Source organism: Oreochromis aureus, linkage group 12 (genome assembly GCF_013358895.1).
Source record: "Oreochromis aureus strain Israel breed Guangdong linkage group 12, ZZ_aureus, whole genome shotgun sequence".
Classification (NCBI taxonomy): domain Eukaryota; kingdom Metazoa; phylum Chordata; class Actinopteri; order Cichliformes; family Cichlidae; genus Oreochromis; species Oreochromis aureus.
In genome coordinates this window covers 22,780,815-22,800,163 of record NC_052953.1, presented here as the reverse complement: position 1 = coordinate 22,800,163, position 19,349 = coordinate 22,780,815, and the positions used below count along the sequence as shown (strand labels likewise).

General features: G+C 40.2%; 1 protein-coding gene across 4 annotated transcripts in view; it reads left to right on the top strand.

Moving 5' to 3' along the window:
• Positions 1-6,863: 6,863 nt before the first annotated feature.
• rhobtb4 (Rho related BTB domain containing 4) overlaps positions 6,864-19,349 on the top strand; it is a 38,905-nt gene continuing 26,419 nt past the window's right edge. The window contains exons 1-2 of one of the 4 annotated variants that reach the window (XM_031736192.2): positions 6,864-7,010; positions 7,655-7,799. Coding sequence is in view for 1 of the 4 variants with exons in the window: in XM_039620752.1 (XP_039476686.1) it covers positions 7,601-7,602 (2 nt within the window). In the remaining 3 variants the exon portion in view is untranslated. Of the gene's footprint in view, positions 7,037-7,336; positions 7,800-19,349 lie in introns of those variants that run through there. The other 3 variants (XM_039620755.1, XM_039620752.1, XM_039620754.1) reach the window with 3 other exon arrangements.

Genomic DNA, 19,349 nt, shown 5'->3' with positions numbered 1-19,349 from the left:
ATGGTGAGCTACTTTCTACATCAGGGTTATAGTAAAGTTTCCAGCAATTTGCTGCCATTGGGGTCATATTTTACTGTTGGATACTGTTGGACTATCTAGACCTTTTTCTTTCTTTCTGTCTTGGGGTGTATTGGCTATATGACATACTGACTATATTTACCAAACATATTCCCTTCCTGTTCTCTATGTCAACATAAATGCTGCTGAGCAACAGGTGCATACACATTAAAATCTTACTAGATACAATACAGTACATATCCACATCTTCAATAATTTAAATTCCAACTGTCTGGTTTTATCATGTAACGTGATGTCAGCCTTCATTTTGGTAAACTCATTAGAAACTTGAGCCTCTGTGACTCTAATGTAAAAGACTACTCACTTAAGTGAGTCCCACAATATCATATATCAATCTGCTCACAGTATGTGGGAGAGACCAAGTCTGAGAAACAGACAAATCTTTGGTTTAGAGAGAAATGCTGAGTTCTTGTGCTCTTCTTTACCTGCAGCAATGCCTAAGAAAAAGAAGAAGAAATATCATGACAAAAAAACAGCTGTCATTGTTTATATATGAACTGACCCAAAGTCTGAAAGCTGCCACCGGTTTCATAGATATTCTCTGGAGACTTTAAAAAAGCACTTACAGCAGAGGATATAACTTCTCAGTAACTCGTGTCTTCAGTAATAACCCAGTACCTGTCCCTACTACCAAGCCAGCTTTTTGCCTTCAGGCCAGTACACAGTAAATGATATGTGATTAAACACAAAGTGGCAAATGAAGCGGAAGTACAAACACTGCAATCTGCTCATTTCTCCTGAGAAAACAGTTGTCCCTCAGTGAAAAATGCAGTGACCCACACACCCTTCCATTAAGGTGGTCACCTTCACAGCGCATGCTAAAGAGGAAACAACAGAGAGGACTGTCATGACACCATACTTTCCTGTAATCATACTTTTAATTTAGAGCCATAAGGATAAAACTCACCAAGGTTTTAAAACTTGGTGACTATAAAGCCCTCTGGTAGATTCTCAAACCTCCAGTTCCCTGTTGAGCGTCATAAGTAAACAAATAAATGGAGAGGGAATTAAAGGTTTTTTGTTTTTTTGTTTTTTTTTAAGAAAGAGGTGATAAAACAAAGACAGGAAGAGAAAGAGAAAGAATAAGAGATTGCAGTTTGTCTGTAAAATGCAGCCAATGAATGTCAGGGCAGGGGTAGCTGTGCTCATCCCTGTTTCCATGGTGACCTGAATGTGCTGTCGGTGCAGTGACGCCAGTCTGGAGCATTGCGTTGCATGAGCCACACGTGCCAATGCCCAGCTGACAGCAGCGAGCATACGCCTGTATCTATTCATAGCACCTAAGGGATGCTCTGAAGGGACACAGGGAGCCTGGAGTTCTGGCCAAAGAGGCCAGGTGTCCAAACCTGGATGAATACGGACCCAGACCAAATGCTACCCTTCATCCTTGATGGAGGTGGAGGGATGCTTGGAGAGAATGTGGGAAGAATGCACAGCAGGAGTTATGTCATTGCCTCTTTGATCTTTGTCCTCACTAGCAAAGTGACCTCTGGCCCTTTGGCCATCATAAAGAATTACACAAATCCCAGCTTTTTATTGAGGTTGACATAGGCACAGCATGCATATGCGCATGTCCAAACACAAAATCAAAAAGAGGAAAAGCAAAATATTTACAAACTCGATGGGGTTTGAACCTTATTCAATGTTCAAAGTCACCTTTATTTTCTTTTAAACTGTCTGTTCACATACTGGTCATATACAATCATACTGTGATTACCCACCATATAACAATATGGTGAAACCAAACAAACACACAAACAAACAAACAAACCCTCATCCCCGAAAAATGCGCAACAAGTCCAGTTGTGGATTTCCCTCACTGCCAAATATTCCACAGTCAACTGTTAGGGGTATTATAACAAAGTGGAAGTGATTGGGAACAAAAGTAACTCAGCCATTGGATGCTGCAGTGCATAGTGCACAGAGTTCGCCAACTTTCTCAGTTGCTACAGACGTCCAAACTTCATGTGGCCAAAAGGTTGAATTATATATTTTTTGTAAAAATAGAAAAATATCGAAAATATTGCATATATGCAACTCTGCACCCTCTCCACTGATGTTAAAGCAGACCACTGCTGTCCATGTAAAATATTTGAGAAGCCTTCTACTGAGAAGATATTAAAAATAATCCTATAATCATTTAGAATTTAAGCAGTAAGTCTCCTCTGAAATCCCCTGGATTTAAATATTTTACAAGTAGAAAACAATAATTGCGGCACATAGTCAAACAGTTGTAATTTGCCATCACAACACGTGGTCTAGAATGTGGTATCTTCAGCAAGAGTGCTTGAAACACCAAGTCAGTGCCTCTTTTGTGAGCGATTGTTCAAGCTCAATTGGTATTTCTCTAACACCGCTTTGTCGAGAGATCAAGCAGAAAAAAGCAGAGGCTCTGTGGGAACGAGAAGCCCATTGTGGTCCGTCAGCCTAAAGTTAGCTTTAGGTGTGATGTCTGGTGTCAAAGGCCATTGTGGTTCCTGACATACTACAGTGAAGGCACAGAGCTGCTGAGTGCAAATGATCTGCGTAGGACTTTTTTGTGAGTGTGTAGCTAGTTGTGTATTGGATTGTTTATGCATGTTTTTATGTATTGGAGGTACAACACATAGGCAAAATGTTTTTGTTTGTTGTATATAGCTGACATCGGACTTTCAGACCTCTGGGATCAGCAGTTTCCCCCCTTTAGGAAAGAGACAGAGTGAGAGATGAACCATGCGTATCCCCTATTATGCCCCTATTGTGCCCATGTGGCTGCATAAATAGTGCTATTGCAGAGGCCTCTGGCAATTCAAAAGTGCTGTACAAGACACTTTGAGATAAAGGTTTGGTAGACCCGTCTGCACCATTAGGAAGAGAGGAGAAATTTTGCCAAATCAAAGCAGAGAAGTTGACAGATTCAATACGCATTCATTCAGTACACTTACAGACCTTCAGTGTGGCATGTATTTGTATCTATGGCCATCTTTATTTCCATCTTCAGTCTAGTAGAAAAAGAAAGTGCACCCACTTTCAACCATAAGGGTTTTTGTATCAGGGCATTAACATAAAACTATCTGGACTTTACCAGGTTTTAAAGGTAGGTAAACACAACTGCACACGACAAATTACACTGTGTCTTTATTTATTTAATAAAAACGAAGCCAAAAACTAAATATACAGTACTGCTTAAGAGTGTACACCAATCAGCCATAACATTATGACCACTGATAGATGAGGTGAATAACATTATCTCATTGTACCTCTCTCCTGACCTCCTCTGTACATATTAACAATGATTTTAAACCAGATATTTCAAATTTGGATTCATCTCTTCATAAAACCTGTTGCCATTGATTTTCAGTCCAGTTCTTGTGTAATTGGGCCTATTCCCCTTTTCCCTTTCTTAAGTATGGCTTCTTGGTAGCAAACCTTCCACTGACACTATTTCTGGTGAGGTTTCAGTGAACGCTAGATGGGTCAACTGAAGTGTGTCATGTCTTTGCTGGATTTTTTCCCTGTTTCTTAAGGACATGACTTTCCAACACCGTTCATTTGCTGTAGTTGCTCAAGCCTGTCACTCTTTATGTTGTTCTTCACCAGTCCAGCTTCTGCAAATTTCCCACCATGCCAAAATGTGTCTAGTCTTTGACTAATAGCTCTTTGGGAATCACCTTGTTGGTAAAAAATATTATTTTCTGCCTTTAAAACTGTGTAACATTGGCAAACTATTGAAATGGGTACAAAGTCTGCGTTTTTGTGAAGGGCTGCTAGTAACAAAGAGCTAAAGATACAATTTAAAATAGATTCCCTGTTAAGTTGTCTGTTATGAGTAGACACAACACTGATTCATCCCTTGGGTTAGATGTCTTTTTCTGCTTGAATGATTCATAGGTCAAACATTTCTTTGAAAATGGTCAGCTACAGGGGCTAAAGTGAAAATAAGTGACTGTGTGTATGCGTATTATAGTTCAGAGAAGTTGTAGCGTGTGTGTTTACAGATGTGTGTTGTATGTGTGTGTGCGTGTTGCGTGTGTTATAATTCACAGTAGTGGTTCTTCCCCAGAGTTCTAAGAGTACGGCTACAGCATGATGTGACAACACCCATCTGCACATATGTGAGCATCTGCTGGCCATAGCTTGAGGACGGTTGCTTAGGACTTGCATGCATGCTGAGGTAGGAGCAAGCCTGGGCAAGTTCCTTTCCCTTCACAAGACAATAGCAGCTCAGATGCCTGGCTGAGCAGGAGTTTTAGGGAATCTCTGAGAGACAGGGGCCTCTCACACTCCCTTCGTTGACATTTATGCTTTTGCCAAGAAGAGAATATACAGAGAAAAGACCTCTTTATAGAAATGCTGATGAAAAGTGGTGGTGGAATACTTCTCTGACAGCTCAAATAAACATGTTTATGGTGAAGAATAAAATAAAGTGATCATTTTTTCCTATTGTGTCATATTGTACATTACCTTCCACACAAAAGTATCTTTTTATAAACACGTGTAATATTTTCTAATTTGATTTGATTTGATTTGATGAAAGTGCAAGTAAGAGTTATAAGCTAGAATTGATAGTATTTTATTTTATTTTATTTTATTTTATTTTATTTTATTTTATTTTATTTTACTTTTTGCAGCTGTTCATACTATTATCATTACAACTGTGTGTCCTTTTGACTTTTATTTTTATCCTTTTATGCAGATTGTAATAAAAGCTCCCAATTTTAAGCATTTCACACAACTGTGTTTTAGTGACAGTAAAAATACTGAATCTTAAATCCTGAAGGTTACACAAACTGACTCAAATGACGTGTTGTTTAGCTTATTTAGCCTCATATCTTCATGGTTGTTCAGAGAAGGTGGATTGTTCCTAGAAGACTGTTGGCTCACCTTGTTGCTAAAATAAAAGAAATACAACTAGGTGTGAAAAAAATAAATGAGTTGACTAATGTTGGGAAAAAAATGTGGACCACCTCACACAATACTGCATACTTAGACACTTAACTAAGCTAATTAAAGATACATGTATACATATATATATATATATATATATATATATATATATATATATATATATATATATATATATATATATATATATATATATATATATATATATATATATATATATATATATATATATATATATAGTCTTTAATTTTTGCTTGTGCTAATGATACGATTTATCAATACAAGAAGAATGAAGAGATATTTGGTGCATATGTTTACTGAGGCTTGGGTATTCATTGAGATTATGAGTCTGCTGCCTTTACAACATGTTTGCTTTTAATTGTCATACTTGTCCTTAACTTTTTAACTCTTGCCCCTAATAAATACCCCATACAGTGACAATAATACTAACTCTGTATAACTCTATACAAAACACTAGTAATAAATCAAAAACTACTGAACCTTGTGCTAAAATTAATTCTTCAAATAAAATGTGTATTTGACAGAACCAAGTGCTAAATGGGCAACTGTGTCTGAATAACAAAGTGCACTAATGGCAGCTCATTGACTAGTGATTAATTGTTTCTACTCAGAAAAAACTTCACCCTGTATTTGTGGAACAATGGCTCTGTAGCCAACGTCCTCTTCAAAGAGTGACTACACAAAACCTCACAATAGTGTTTTGCTACACCACAACTTCCACCCAAACTTGGGTGGGTAGTTGAAAGAATAAAAACAAAGGTGTAAACAGTTTCAGCTGAATCCATATTATGAACTGTATGAACTTCCACACACAGACTGGTTTGGGTGGATATGCTGAAGTCAGCTGTCTATCTATCTATCTATCTATCTATCTATCTATCTATCTATCTATCTATCTATCTATCTATCTATCTATCTATCTATCTATCTATCTATCTATCTATCTATCTATCTATCTATCTATCTATCTATCTATCTATCTATCTATCTATCTATCTATTAAAAATATCTATGAAGAAATAAATGAACCAAGTAAATAATCACAATCTGTGATCTATAAATACACAGGTTCAAAATGACAAAAAATGTCAATAAGTGACAAGAGACCATGGGATAAATCCAACCGCAACGCCCATAATGGAAAATATTTTTATAAAGCTGTCAAGGATAATCTATGAGGAGTTAGAAATACATTAAAACTTTGCAAAACTGTGTGTTGTGGTATAAAGTTGAAAGCAACCTTGAACCGTTTAGTGCCCTTCGCTCTATGTTCATGAATCAAACAAAACACCTAACTTTGAACTTGACCTTCATTTTGATCCTGACTACACTCTTGTTAAATTTTGTAACTCTGCATCTTGCACTAATGCAGTGATGTAATTATTGTACACTTGTGTACAATACTCGCGTATTTGTGTCAGATTATAAGTGTTTAAAATGATTTTTTAAATTTATTTTGGTGTTACAATTTTAATTATACTAAAATACAAAAACAGCACTAAGCAAAAGACGTAAACTCACACATCCTATAGTCATTATAAAGACATGAATCAAAGAACCACGATGCTTGTGTTGTGCTGACGTTTTTTCCCCAACCATCACGGTTTACTATGGTAAAACACAAGGTGAGATCTATTTTTCTTTTTAAAATGGCTACAAATTCATTATTCAGCACCTCAGACACAGAGATATAAAAGAATATCATAGCCATTTTTCCATTAAAGAGCACTGTGGTTGTTTTACTACCTCCTCACCCAGCGAGCAGTCTGGTCTGGAGGCTGGCACTCGCTCTGCTTTATGAATGGATGGGTGTGGCGCTTGTGACAAGCAGTGATGCAGTCATCACTGTGCTCGTTGATAAGCGCTGGCGTGCTGTCCATGCAGGATGGTTTGGAGTGAAGCACAACTGGGTTCTGCCACCAACTGGGAGAGACAACGCGGGAAGGAAAGGGGAGGAGAAGAGAGAGAGAGAGACAGCGGCGACAGTCTACTCCCCAGCGAGGACCAAACTTCTGGCGAGGGATTCGGTGAGACGGGGCACTAAAAGATAAAAGTACGGATGCGATAGAACAAAGGCCAAATGCACTTTTATTTAGGGATATGCTGTTTACTTGTAAGCGGATTAAAAATAAATAAAAATGGAACAAATATAAATCAACACAGAAAAGATTAAACGAAACGGGGCTGATACCATGTGGATGAAATGTAAAGTCAATTATTTAAGAAACAAAAAAACAGAGTCGTTCAGCCATGATTCTGCTGTGTAAAAACAGTCAGACAAAAGAAAGTAGGGGCAAGGTTCCCCTCCTCCGTGTGTTCCCTCCTTGTAGGTGTGACAGAAACAACAAAGGGACGTGGAAAAACTCGCATCAGGACCACAGGCTCACAACTACCCAGACAGATCCCAGAGCACAATAGCAGGGGTCTGCAAACAAGAGCATGTCTGCAGCTTTTGCAATATGCAGCAGTCTCCGTGTAATTGCATTCCTCCTGGCGTCTCTCGGCTACAACAGTCGGGAGTATTTTTCTTCTGTCAGCTCTGGCAGATCTTTACAAGAAACGAAACCGATGATTTGAGGAATTTCAAGTGCTGAACCGGAGGAGCAAGTGTTAAAGCATGTGAGTTATGATTAGATGCTCTGAAGTGATCGCATTTGTTTGTGCCTTGCAGTTTAATGGGGAGAAGCGAGAGACGAGCGCTGCCCAGAATAAAACGAATGGAGTAGAGCAGCGGAGAGGTGTGAACTTAAAGTGGACGTCGAAGGGGGGAAATAAAAGAGCCCTGAACTGATTGCAGAAGCGAATGTGTTTCAAAGGTAGGAGATTGCGGGGATTGTTGCACATGCTACGTGTATTGCCATGCCATTTAATCTGTATGCTCGCTACAGAGCAGTTCACAGTGCAAGACCACATGTGGACAGTCAGCAAAGGGTTGCATAACGGTTCAGTTAGTTTGGGCTGTTCAGTGTATTGCGCTTATCGACATATCGCAGGCTGAACTAGAATAGCCTCCGTTTTGAACTTCTCCGAAAGCTTTTTTGGAGGTTACATAAGTTATCTTAGAGGGGTGTACTGGATAAACACTTGCAAACTAATTGAAGTTTTACTTTATGTTTTTATTTGTAGATCTTCCTATAGAAAAAAAACACACATACACATAAAAACATTGATTTGCACAGCACTGATAAAACTTAAAACCTAAAAGGGCAGTTTGGGTTTTTGTTTTTGGCAAGTTCTACCTCACACTCTTCCCACTTTTCTTTTTGTGGTACAAAAGGGAGAAAAAAACTGCACAGATCATCTTGTTTAGCTGTGCTCTACTGTAAATCCCAGTTTCTTCTGCCATACGGTGACGTTCCCTGCAACTGCTAGTTTGCCTAGCTTGGTTAAATACCGAATCAGATGTGCTCACCACCTGCAGAAGTCTGGATACATGAGTCAAGCTTAAAGGAATAGCTGCAGAATGGAGTCACTTAGTGTCTACAGAGCCAAACAGTGGTCGCTACAGTTACTGGCCAAAGCATGGAAAGAAAACTGGTTTCTCTGACAACAGTTGAAACACCCCCCCTTCATCAACCACAATAGAAGCATGGTGAAAATGTGGTGGGTGTGGGGATGGTGTGACAAAAGTTGACATCAGTTCCTCCACTTTTCCCTCGCTGCTCTGTGTTTTTTCTATCAGCTGTGGAATTTGAACCGTTCTTCCTTTTGGGGTGAGGCCCTTCCCTGTGTCTGCCCCTGCTCAGAGGAGTAGGATGTCTCTGTAGATGCTGTGCGTATGTGTATGTGTGTGTGTGTGTGTGTTTAAAGTAAGTGTGTGTGGGTAACTGGGGCTTTCCAGTAGAGTTGCACACCAAACATTCTTGGCTGTCGAATGACCGACTAGCGCGCCAAGTCCACACAGCTGGGAATCGTATAAGAAGAAGTGTCTTTGTGTGAGCTGGGCAATACGACACACATGCACGGTCACATGCGCGCACATGCTCATACACAGAAACAAAACACACAATTAGTCTGCTTTAAGCCTGCACCTTGGCTCAAGAAGAATTTGAATGGTTGTGGTCTGTGAGGTGCATGTGTGTGTGCGGTAGGTGTATTACATGTAACTAGTAATAAAGTGATGCTCATACACACACTGGTGGAATTCAACATAACCCTTCACACACACAGAAGGGAGAAAATATAACAGACTTACAGTCATCCTGCAACAGTGTCTTCTTTTTCCAGCACCACATGATGTTTGTCCTCTTTAGTAAGTTTTGGACAGAGAAAACATGGTGGTGGTGGTGGTGGGATGAAGAGGGAGGGTGGGAGGGCAAAAGAGAATAAGAGAAGGGATTGTGCTGGTGATGCCAATTGTACAGTTTGTTTCTTATTGGCTGCTTCTCTGGTTGTTGTTGTTGTTGTTGTTTTTAAACGGGGTGTCAGTGAGCAAAAAATGTGTATGCAAGAGCAGAACGCAGAGTGAGAACGCTTGGAGAAAGAACATAGGCCTTGTGTGCTGGGAGAAGAGAAGAGAAGCAGATTGTGTCACATTAATATAAGAGAAATTGAGCTGTAGAGGGAAGAAAAAGGAAAGAAGATCGAAGAAGAGGGACACGAAGGGGTTTCGGCTGTGGGGGAAAGAGACAAAGCAGGCTGAGGGAGTGAGAATGAGAGATTATGACAGAGTCCTATTACATATTATTGTAAACATGATAAATCCTGTTCCCCATTTTCTGTTTGAACCAAGAAGCTGGTAAAGAAAGGATTTCATTAGAAGAAATGAAAAGAAAAAATAAAGAAAACACAGATAAGTTAACAACTGGCTCTTCTTCCATCAAGACAATCTGTCCAAAAAACAAACAAAGCACTCCTTTAGAAATGATCTCTTTCCACATGTTGAACATTTGCCTTATGATAATCAGCTGCACCGTGTCCCTAGCACTCGCTGTTTTCTCTGTACTTGCGAGTGTGGCTTGGTGTGATTACTTTACTGATTTAAACTGCTCGTCTTTTGTATGAAAAAAACATCAGTGTCTACGTTATATGATGCATACGGGAAGCAAAACACACCTTTACAAGGCCAGAGAGTCAGTGTGTGAGGGAATATGTTTTAGTGGTGAGAGACTTGGATAAGAAGGCGTTGTATCATCAACAAGGACAGACCAGGGTGGGAGAGGACCACACGATCAAGCGAGAGGAGATAAGAGAGCCAGTTGAATTCAGAGAGGTTGTCTTTGTCCATTTGTGGCTGCTCAGATAGCTCCAGGCTGGAATGAGGCCAGGGGCTGACAGGGGTTGTGTCCAGAGATCTGAGATCGCTGCACTGATAGGGAGGCATATTACACAACATCACTGCTGAAAGAATACGATGAAGGTTTTTGGTTTCAAAGGTTTTATGCTCCAAAGTCGTTTCTTTGTGGTATTTTAACTTTTAGATTTTGGCTTTTCCTGATGTTATATGTGCCTTGGATTTAGCGCCTGTCATGCAGGAAACGCTGCCTGCCACTGCATTGTGTGGCTGCAAAATGACAGATTACCAGAGAGCTGAGGTAGGTTAGGGTCACCTAAAATTATAACTGAAAAGAAACTTCCAACTTCCAACTTCAAAAAAAAATTAAAAAAAATAGTGGACTGATATTTGAAACGGTCTTGAGCTGACAGTGGATCTGACAGTCTGGCATGCAGAGCCACATATAGATTGTTCTGCTTTTACACTCCTTAACCCATGCTATAGTTTCTCCATTTCTCTATTTAATCACATCTCTTGCTTTTTGTAACCTGTTGTCCTGTTTCTATTTTGCTTTGTGGAAACTTGGGTGCGTGTGCGTCTGCATGTGCATCCAGGAAAGGATGGCACGTTATTCTCCAGAGACCAAGTGGCACCATTTGGTGACTTGGCTGTGCTGCGTCTCTATTTATGTTCATGCTTGTGTTGTGATTTTATGTGTCCTGGTCATACGGCTGTATCGCTGCGACAACTACATCCTCTTGTGCAACTCTGCATGAATATGCATGCATATTTTTGTATGTGTGGAAGGCTGTATGCAATTTGACCCCTGGAAATCTTTCTTTAGCATCTGCTCCTCTCATTTGTGGCAGAAAGCCGATCCCTTCTGGTGAACTGGCTCCAGCATCATATGACTGACCAAATGCCGATGATGTTTTGGAGCGCGCGTGTTCTGCAGTACAAGATTACATCGCATATCATAAGAGGTTGCCTTTTGGCTATTGATGTATATGTGTGGAGTTGTGTGGGTGTGGCTGTCTCCTTGCATCGCCTACAGGACACTCTAAGCACCTCCCAGGCCCGAATGGGCCCGCGCAGCTCCATAAATCTGGCTCGTGTTGCTCGCACAGCAGTAATCTCTAGCGTCTTTCATTTTCGTTGCCTGCAAGCCTTGGAACTCTGTCTCCTTATCTTCCTGTTTGTTTTCAGATCTTTCTTTTCCTGCCTGTCTATCCATTCATAACAGCAATTTGGCTTTCATTAATCAAGAATGGGGGAAAAAACCCCAATTAGCACCTACATTGCCAGAAGCTCTCCTTGGGTTACAGAAAGTGACGTAAAAAAGATAGTTTCTCTGAAGTTTCACACACATTTTGCCCATTTTAGCATTGTCCTCAACTCTTTTTTTGTCCCCCCTTGTCTTAAAGGGGACACTTGCAGTGTAAACGTGATTTTTCAGTTATTTCTTTAGTCACTCTAGCAGCTTTCCCATCACAGGGATGCATCCAAAAAATCTTTTAACGCAGTCAAACACAAGACCCACAAATATAGAAACAATGACTCACACAGTGAAGCTTTTAAACTCCAAAACCAACATCTCCAAACCACACTGTATAGACATAAACAGACTGACACATACATACAGTATCCGTCTCATCTAGTAATAGCCGAAGGCAGATTTTCAGAGAGCGGAACACCCAAGGGTGCCGTTCCTGCTAATCCAGGTCAGACCAGCTTCAGTCTTTGGCTGAACCACCCATGAAACCGCAGGATTTTTAATCTGTAATTTTGCCTGTGCAAGCATGCTTGTGCGGTTGGCTCTATTTAAGGTGTTTCCTTGCACGTCTGCTTTGACACGTACGCATTGTTGTACCGCGATCGCCCACCACGTGTCATTTATTCGAGGGCTGCCCAATTTTTTGCTGTTTCAGAATGATGCAGCATGACTGATTGACGCTCTCTTGGCTCTCTGTCTGTCTCTCTTTCTCACACAGTCGAGCACACACACACACACACACACTCCAGAATAAATTAATCAGATATGATAACTGATGGTAGCAAACTCGATGTATGCAGGACTGCAGTGTCTGTGGTTTGTTTCCTCATGAAAATTGGAAATTGACTCATCACATATTATGTGGTGTGGCTAGACATATTAAGCCATGTGCTATTTTTAGTTATCGCAATACAGGGATCTTTTCCTTAATTTAAATCTACTCAGGGGAAAGAACAATAAAACACTGAGTCATGTAGGTTGAGGTCAGACACAGCGGATCACAAAATACAATTTAAGGGTTAGCCAGTAAAATGTGGTTTATCACCTGTGGTCTTCTTAAAGTTTGGAAAATGTTGCACTGACTGGCAATGAAATATTCTCTGTCTTTGTTTCTCTCTCTCTCTGTCCCACTGGAATACATCACCAGAGTTAGCATAAATATTTAATCATTTTATTATCTTCATTCCTGTTTAATGGCCCGTCATACTTAATAGCAATGCACTCAACAACAACAAAGGCCAGGTTATACAAAAACATTGACTTCTTGAGCCTTGTTAAGCTCCATTATGGTTTTCTGGTCAGCTGTCTCTCCGTGCTTCATCTTAACATATATTTGCTTGAAATTACCTGTGCCCACAAGTGGCTGGGATTAGCTGGTGTCATCGATAGTGCAGGATTCAAAAGAGCCTAACCCCATGCCCTCAATCAAATGATTAAAACTTGTGTGGCCGTGCTACAGCTTAGCAAATTAATGACATGTGGTCACAGTGCGTGGTGATAATTGCATGCTGGTTTTATCGTCAGGCCATGGCACAGCGGTGTGGAAATAAATAAAAAGGAACCGCTAGTATAGATTTTTCCATCACTATTTTGGGATGCCCCTGTACACGGTGTATCAGCTTTGTTTGTGCGCGCACATTTGCTGTCTTGTTTAATGACATTCCTGCATTTGGAGATTGCATGATGACCTCCTTTGCGATACAGCCGAGCAGTGTGTGTAGGATACTCCAATTTAGTGCTTTTAGGTGAAAATCATATCTCTTCAGTTGATGATTTTTTATTTTTTGGGAGATTTCAGGCCAGCTGATGGATTACATGTCTCCTGCACTGCCTGAGAAAATGCTTTGACCACTCGGGATTATAAAACCCACTCAAAGGGCTGAACTGAATAACATTAAAAATGCATTGCTATTGAGATAAATGCTTTATCTGTGAGATGCAAGGATTTTACCTAACAACCCGTTTGTTTTTATTTTGTTTTCTCAATTCTAATACAATGCTAGGAACTCTACAGAGCAACTAGATAAAGGATATGCAGGTTATTTGAAGTAAACACAACAAAGGGCCTTCCTGTTATGCCATGGTGCTCTGTAATGTGGCTATCTGACTATTTCTGAGTCTCTCTTAGATTTTTTTTTTTGCTGTTTACACTTATGTTCTTCCCCACCCCTCTGTCTTCTTATCTGTTTCTTTATGTAAGCAAGCGTCTTTTAAATAGAAGCAGATGGATACCGCATTAGCCTGATAGCAATATGGATATTGCAGGAAAAATGGAAGCGAAGATGAAAATGTACATTATATCAAACATCAAAATATTACATTAACACACTCTCTTACAATATTTGACAGGGATCTTTCAGTTTTCAAAAGAGAACACACATAGTTTTATGTTTTTAAAATGTAACAAATTAAATATCACACATAGCAGTTGCCATATTTTCGGTTATAAAAAGAAAACAATGAAAACTCATAATCCAGCCGACACATTCGACCTGTTGTATGGGCTTTCATAGGTAGAATTTCCTTAGCTGTGGTGTTTGCAAGCCAAATAGATTAGGAATCTCTGATACACAGTATTTTGCAGAGTGAGCAGGGTTGATGTACTGACTTTGTGGAGTGTGATCTCGGCGGGGCTACAGTTCTGCTTTTCTGTGCCAGACTGAAGTCCAGAGGTGTTTGTCTTGGCTTCGTTCTCTGTTTGATCAGGCTGTTTTGAGAATACTGACTGACCTGTACTGAGGCCAAATACATCTCTTTCCTCACAACTTTAGCATTTCCTTTGCCTCTGCCCCTTCTCTGTCCTATTGTCTCACAAGTTTAGAACTTTGAAACATTAAATTTAATGTTCATTTTTAAAATATTCTTAAACGTAGCAGTTTGAACAAACAACTTCTTTTTTTTAAAAAAATTTTGTACAACATAAAAAAACAAAACAAAATTTTTTTTTTTCTTTTCATTCATGCAGTTTTCAGGAAGGCTCAGTTTCCCTCTTCTTCCCCTTTTCCTGTTAGCTGTCTGATCTTAATCCCAGTCCAAAGTTTTGTCTTATATATGGTTCAGAGAGGTCACTAATACTTCTAACCTCACCACAGGTAGCAGGGAAAATGTCAAGACCCACTTATAGATTGCATGTATTGCGAAAGAGACTCCATCCTTTGATCTGCTGTAAAGTGCTGGTCAATAACACTCTTAAAAGCCCGGTGCAGTGCACAGCACTCTGCGCAACATAAATATCTGCACTCACACAGCATTTTAGCTGGACGGGTTAAGGCTGAGATAGACTAAATATTTCCCATAAAACTATTACAAAGCACTAAATACTTTCACATCAGATTCCCTTTTGCAATGCATCATTAATTTCTGGTGTTTGGTGGCATTTTCTCTCATTCCTGACAATAGATGTCGCAAATAATGTTGTTACTACAGTGACTATCAATAAGGCAACCATGGTGAAACACTGTTACCTACTCAGTAAACACCAATATTTAGTGCCGCTCCCTTTGATACATGATAAAGAAAGGTTTATCTTGGACTTGTAATTTCACACTAATGTTCAGCAGTTGTTCAGAAAGAAAAAAAAGAATCTCTTTAAGCAAATATGCCAACAGATCACTGAGAAGTGCTACGCCTGCAGCACCATGCCTGTTTAATTGGTGGCGTTTCCTCTTTTATATAGGATATAAAAATGTAATTCTAACAGCCGATCTGCTTACTCTTTCTCTGCCATCACAATATTATTAAAATTAAGTAACAAAGTATCCTATATACAACACTTTCCAAGTAAGCTCATCACTGATCCCTGCTGATGGATTTACTAAAGGGCATACTAAGAGAGTATATCAAAAGGATTATATCAATTTCAAGCTGACAATGAACATTTTCCATGAATTACACGCTAAACTTGTTCAAGGCAGGATGCAGAAAAAAATCAGTCATATCAACCATGGCGTACTAAACGTGGGCCTGTTCTCTATTCTTAAGTGTAGTTTTTAATTTGATAATTATATGAAATGCTAAATGTGTTGCTTTGCTTAAAGCAGAACCAGTCAATCTCCTTCAAGGCTAAAACCTCCTAACACTGGTTTCCTGTGCTAACCTAAATTCTGCCCTCTGCTTCTGAACTTACTCCAGCTCTGGTCCTACTTCCTTCCCAGTCTCCATCCCCATTTCCATATCTGTCTCTGTGTCGTTCCTTAACCTTATTCTCACACCCCATCTTGACATAATTTCCTGCTGTCCTCCTGACCTAAGTACCTAACTCATCTCCACTAGTGTAATACCCTGATACCTGCACAGCCAATGAATCCTTAGAGTCCCAACTGGCTTAGCCATCACTTGTCATGGTAACTGAAGTAACTTTTTTTTTTTTTACTGGAGCATAATATATGCTCCATTTATCATAAATTAGTAAACAGGTCTCTTTATGCATCAACCTGTGCTCAGGTTTTCTGAGAGAGGCCTTAAATAAAAAGCCGCCTGCCCCAGTAAAATTAAAAAACACCCAGGTTGTAGAGATATGTTTAGGTTAGAAATAGGGCTAATTTTTCACCAAACTGAACTATCACTTTAAGAATTCGGACCAACGGCTGAAGAGAGCCTTAATAAGATTAGCCCTGGCACTTGACAGCTACAGCTTAAGAGGCACCTCCGTTGACCTGTGTGTCTCTGTCCAGCAGAGAGTGTGCATGTGTATTTCTTTGAATTCATATATGATCTTAAGATTGCCTTTTCAGAGAATCCGGGAGCACGTTTATCTGTCCGTGCACATACTCCTGTAAAACCTGAATTGATTTTTTGTAAATCTTTATCTATTACTGCATGCACTGGAGCGCAGCAAGGCATGCCTGTGCAACCTCAATCCCCAAAAGTCAGAATGCAGGAAGTACATAACTTCTAGGGCAGACGCACAGTCTGTCTTTATCGCAGAAGATTTGTGCCACTCAAGAATGTACTTTTTAACTCTTCTGCATGTCAAAACTCCATATCCACTTAGGCTATCACTCACTGCTGTTTTGTCTCAGGCTGTGATTTTGGATAAAACAGGCTTACATGCAAGGAATTTAAAACAAGAAAACAATCCAGCAAACACAAAGCCGATGGAATCGCTGGAATTTGCCACTAAAGTGTTTTTTACTTAGAACTGAGTACTGGGTACTTGAGGCTGTGCCAAAGACACTATACCCACAGGGAGACTTGGGTAACTTGACAGGAATATGAGCTGCTGGTGGTTGAGATGGGCTATGGGGTTGTGGTTGGGTGCGCTAGATGCCGCATAGCTCTAACTGGGTCGTTTTGGCACTCCAGGGCTGCTAGTTGAGGACAGTGAGGAATATGCAGCACCGTGTTCTTATTCACTCCAGGCACTTCATTGCGAAAGCCAGGCACCACACTGTGAAACATTTAAGTTGGCATTAATATCATAATCAGAGGTCTGTTTATTCTCAGGCAGACAGCAGGCAGTTAAACAAAGAGACCTTCCCCTCTCTCCCCACAATAAACCCTCAGTGGTGCCGCCCTCCTCCTCTTTCCTTTTCCCAGCCTCTCGCCCTGTCCTAAAGACACTTCACATTCCCAACATATTCCACCATCATGGCCCACCAGCATCAACAGCACAAACTCGACCTGGAAATATATCTGTATTAAAGTCATTGAACATTTATCTGCAGCCAAGCAGTCAGACTCAACAAGCTGACGGCCCACATGTTATGACACTCGGGGAATAATAGCTGCAGACAAGTATGTCAACAGAAAGTTTTACCTCTTATATTGGGTCTGCTGCAGGACTTGAACTTTAGCAATTTAGCAGCTCAAACTCATTAGTCTATATTTATTCCTTCCAGAGACTAAGAGGGGTGGTCTAGTGTGCATGTAAAAGAAAAAAAAAAAACGGTGTCAAAAATGCTAACATGTCTGAATCAAGCAAAACGTTGTGTGTTTGTGTTTTTTAATATAGCTGTTATTTTTTAGTTTTTGTTTTACAAGGCATAAAAGATAAGTAAGTATGTCTCCCTAACACAAAACACCATTTAAGCATTTAATGGTCCATAATATATTCTGACCAATCAATTGTCGCTTTCTTTTAAGGTTTCACTTGTTCAGTCACAAGCAGTGCAGTGACTTGTCTTCATTAGGGTGTAATAAAGCAATGACCACTGGTCCCACACATGTAGTTTTCCAGCTGGCTCATGATAAGGCATATTATTGATAACTTAGCAAGTAAACAGTCCCCTCAGCCTCTCTCCCTCACTTCCTCTTTTGCGCCCTTGCCTGTCTGCCTCATTTTATACTTTGTCTCAGGCCTTATCTAGCGTTAAATGTTTTTCACGTAAACTCACACTGTGCCATTGCCCATCGCCAAATAGGCCGGCTGTTACAAAACACACTCTATTTCATGCCAGGGTGCCGGCTCTGGCAACACTCAGCCACTTCTTCATGCCACTCTGTGTATGTGTGTGTATGTGTGAGAGAGAGAGAGAAAAATGAGACAGAGCTTAACAGTGGGAATAAAAAAAAACTCACATATTTGAATTTATGAGCTTTTTTTTTCAATATTTTCCCACCATCAATCATGTACTGTAGAAACGCCCAGTTTCCCACAAGCTCATTTCACTAACATTCACTTACTCTAGTTTCACCTTTGACCTTTCATTTCTGAATTTTCTTCCCAGAGAAACAAATGCCACATTTTTTTTCCTGTCCCTCACCTCTAAAACAAAATCGTATGACAAAATCATCCCGTCAGACACACAAGCTAATGCTCTCATCCTGTAGATCCACATCATATGGAGCGTAATGTTTGCTGGTGTTTGAGCGTTGATATGTGTGTGTAAGTCAGGGCTGAAGGTAGAATTTAATCTTTGATATCGTTATCAGTTCCAGGGTGATGGTGGACTGTTTGCAAGACCCACTGGAGCTCTGACCTACTTGTGCCAGTGAATAGGCTGCATAGGCTGTTTTTTTGTTAAGAGTGTGTGTGTGTGCACTTAAAGCGAACTCTGTGTGGACACGGGGAGTGTGAGAAGCTGGGTGTTTTGACAGCTTTAGAACAGTTCCAGCACAGTGTTGGGGCAGGGGGTGAGCCGGCCTGTTGGATATATGAGTGTGCGGCGAGGGTGAGAATAGGGTCAGCAAAGGAGTGGACAGGACGGGATGAGATGAGCGCAAGAAAACACTACCAAAAAAACACTCGTTTTGAATTTCTTTATAATGAGTAAATATCTGAAATGAACTGATTTGAAAATGTATCGTTTGTTATCCGTTAGCAGTACATCTGAAGACAAACCTTACCCTTACTTGCAGTTAAAATAAAACAGATATTAGTCTTGAACTTTACAAAGCTTAAACAACATGAATTATATCTAAATAAATGCATGTAAACATGCCAGTCCTTCCTTTGTTAAAACCAGAGGAGCACTAAATATACTGCGGACAAAACTGAGCATTTGTCTAAGCAGCAAGACGCCTCTTTGCCGAAGCAGTCGTGCCAAAAAAGTGATCTCAACCCATTCTCCCAACTTTAATCTCACCAAAGTGAAAAAGCTATGGGAGTAAACTTCCCACACAGTTAATAAAAGAGCCATAAAGCTTGTTTAACAAAACACAGTCCTTTTCATTTTACTGTAGCTGAATGGGGCCAGACATCACCTCAGAGTTGTGCTGTTTAACAGTTCTCTCACAAGTACACCTCTCCAAAATAAAAAAAGGGGAGGGCTCTGCCTCTCCACATTTTCTAAGCCCTCTCTGTGCCAGTGGTGTTGAACCCCTGCTTTCTCCAATGGCATTCCAGCCCATCTTTCATGCTGTTTCATTGTGGCCATGCCAGCCAGGTCAGGGGGCAGTATTTTCTCAGGGCTTCAAGACAGCATTGGAAAAATAGAT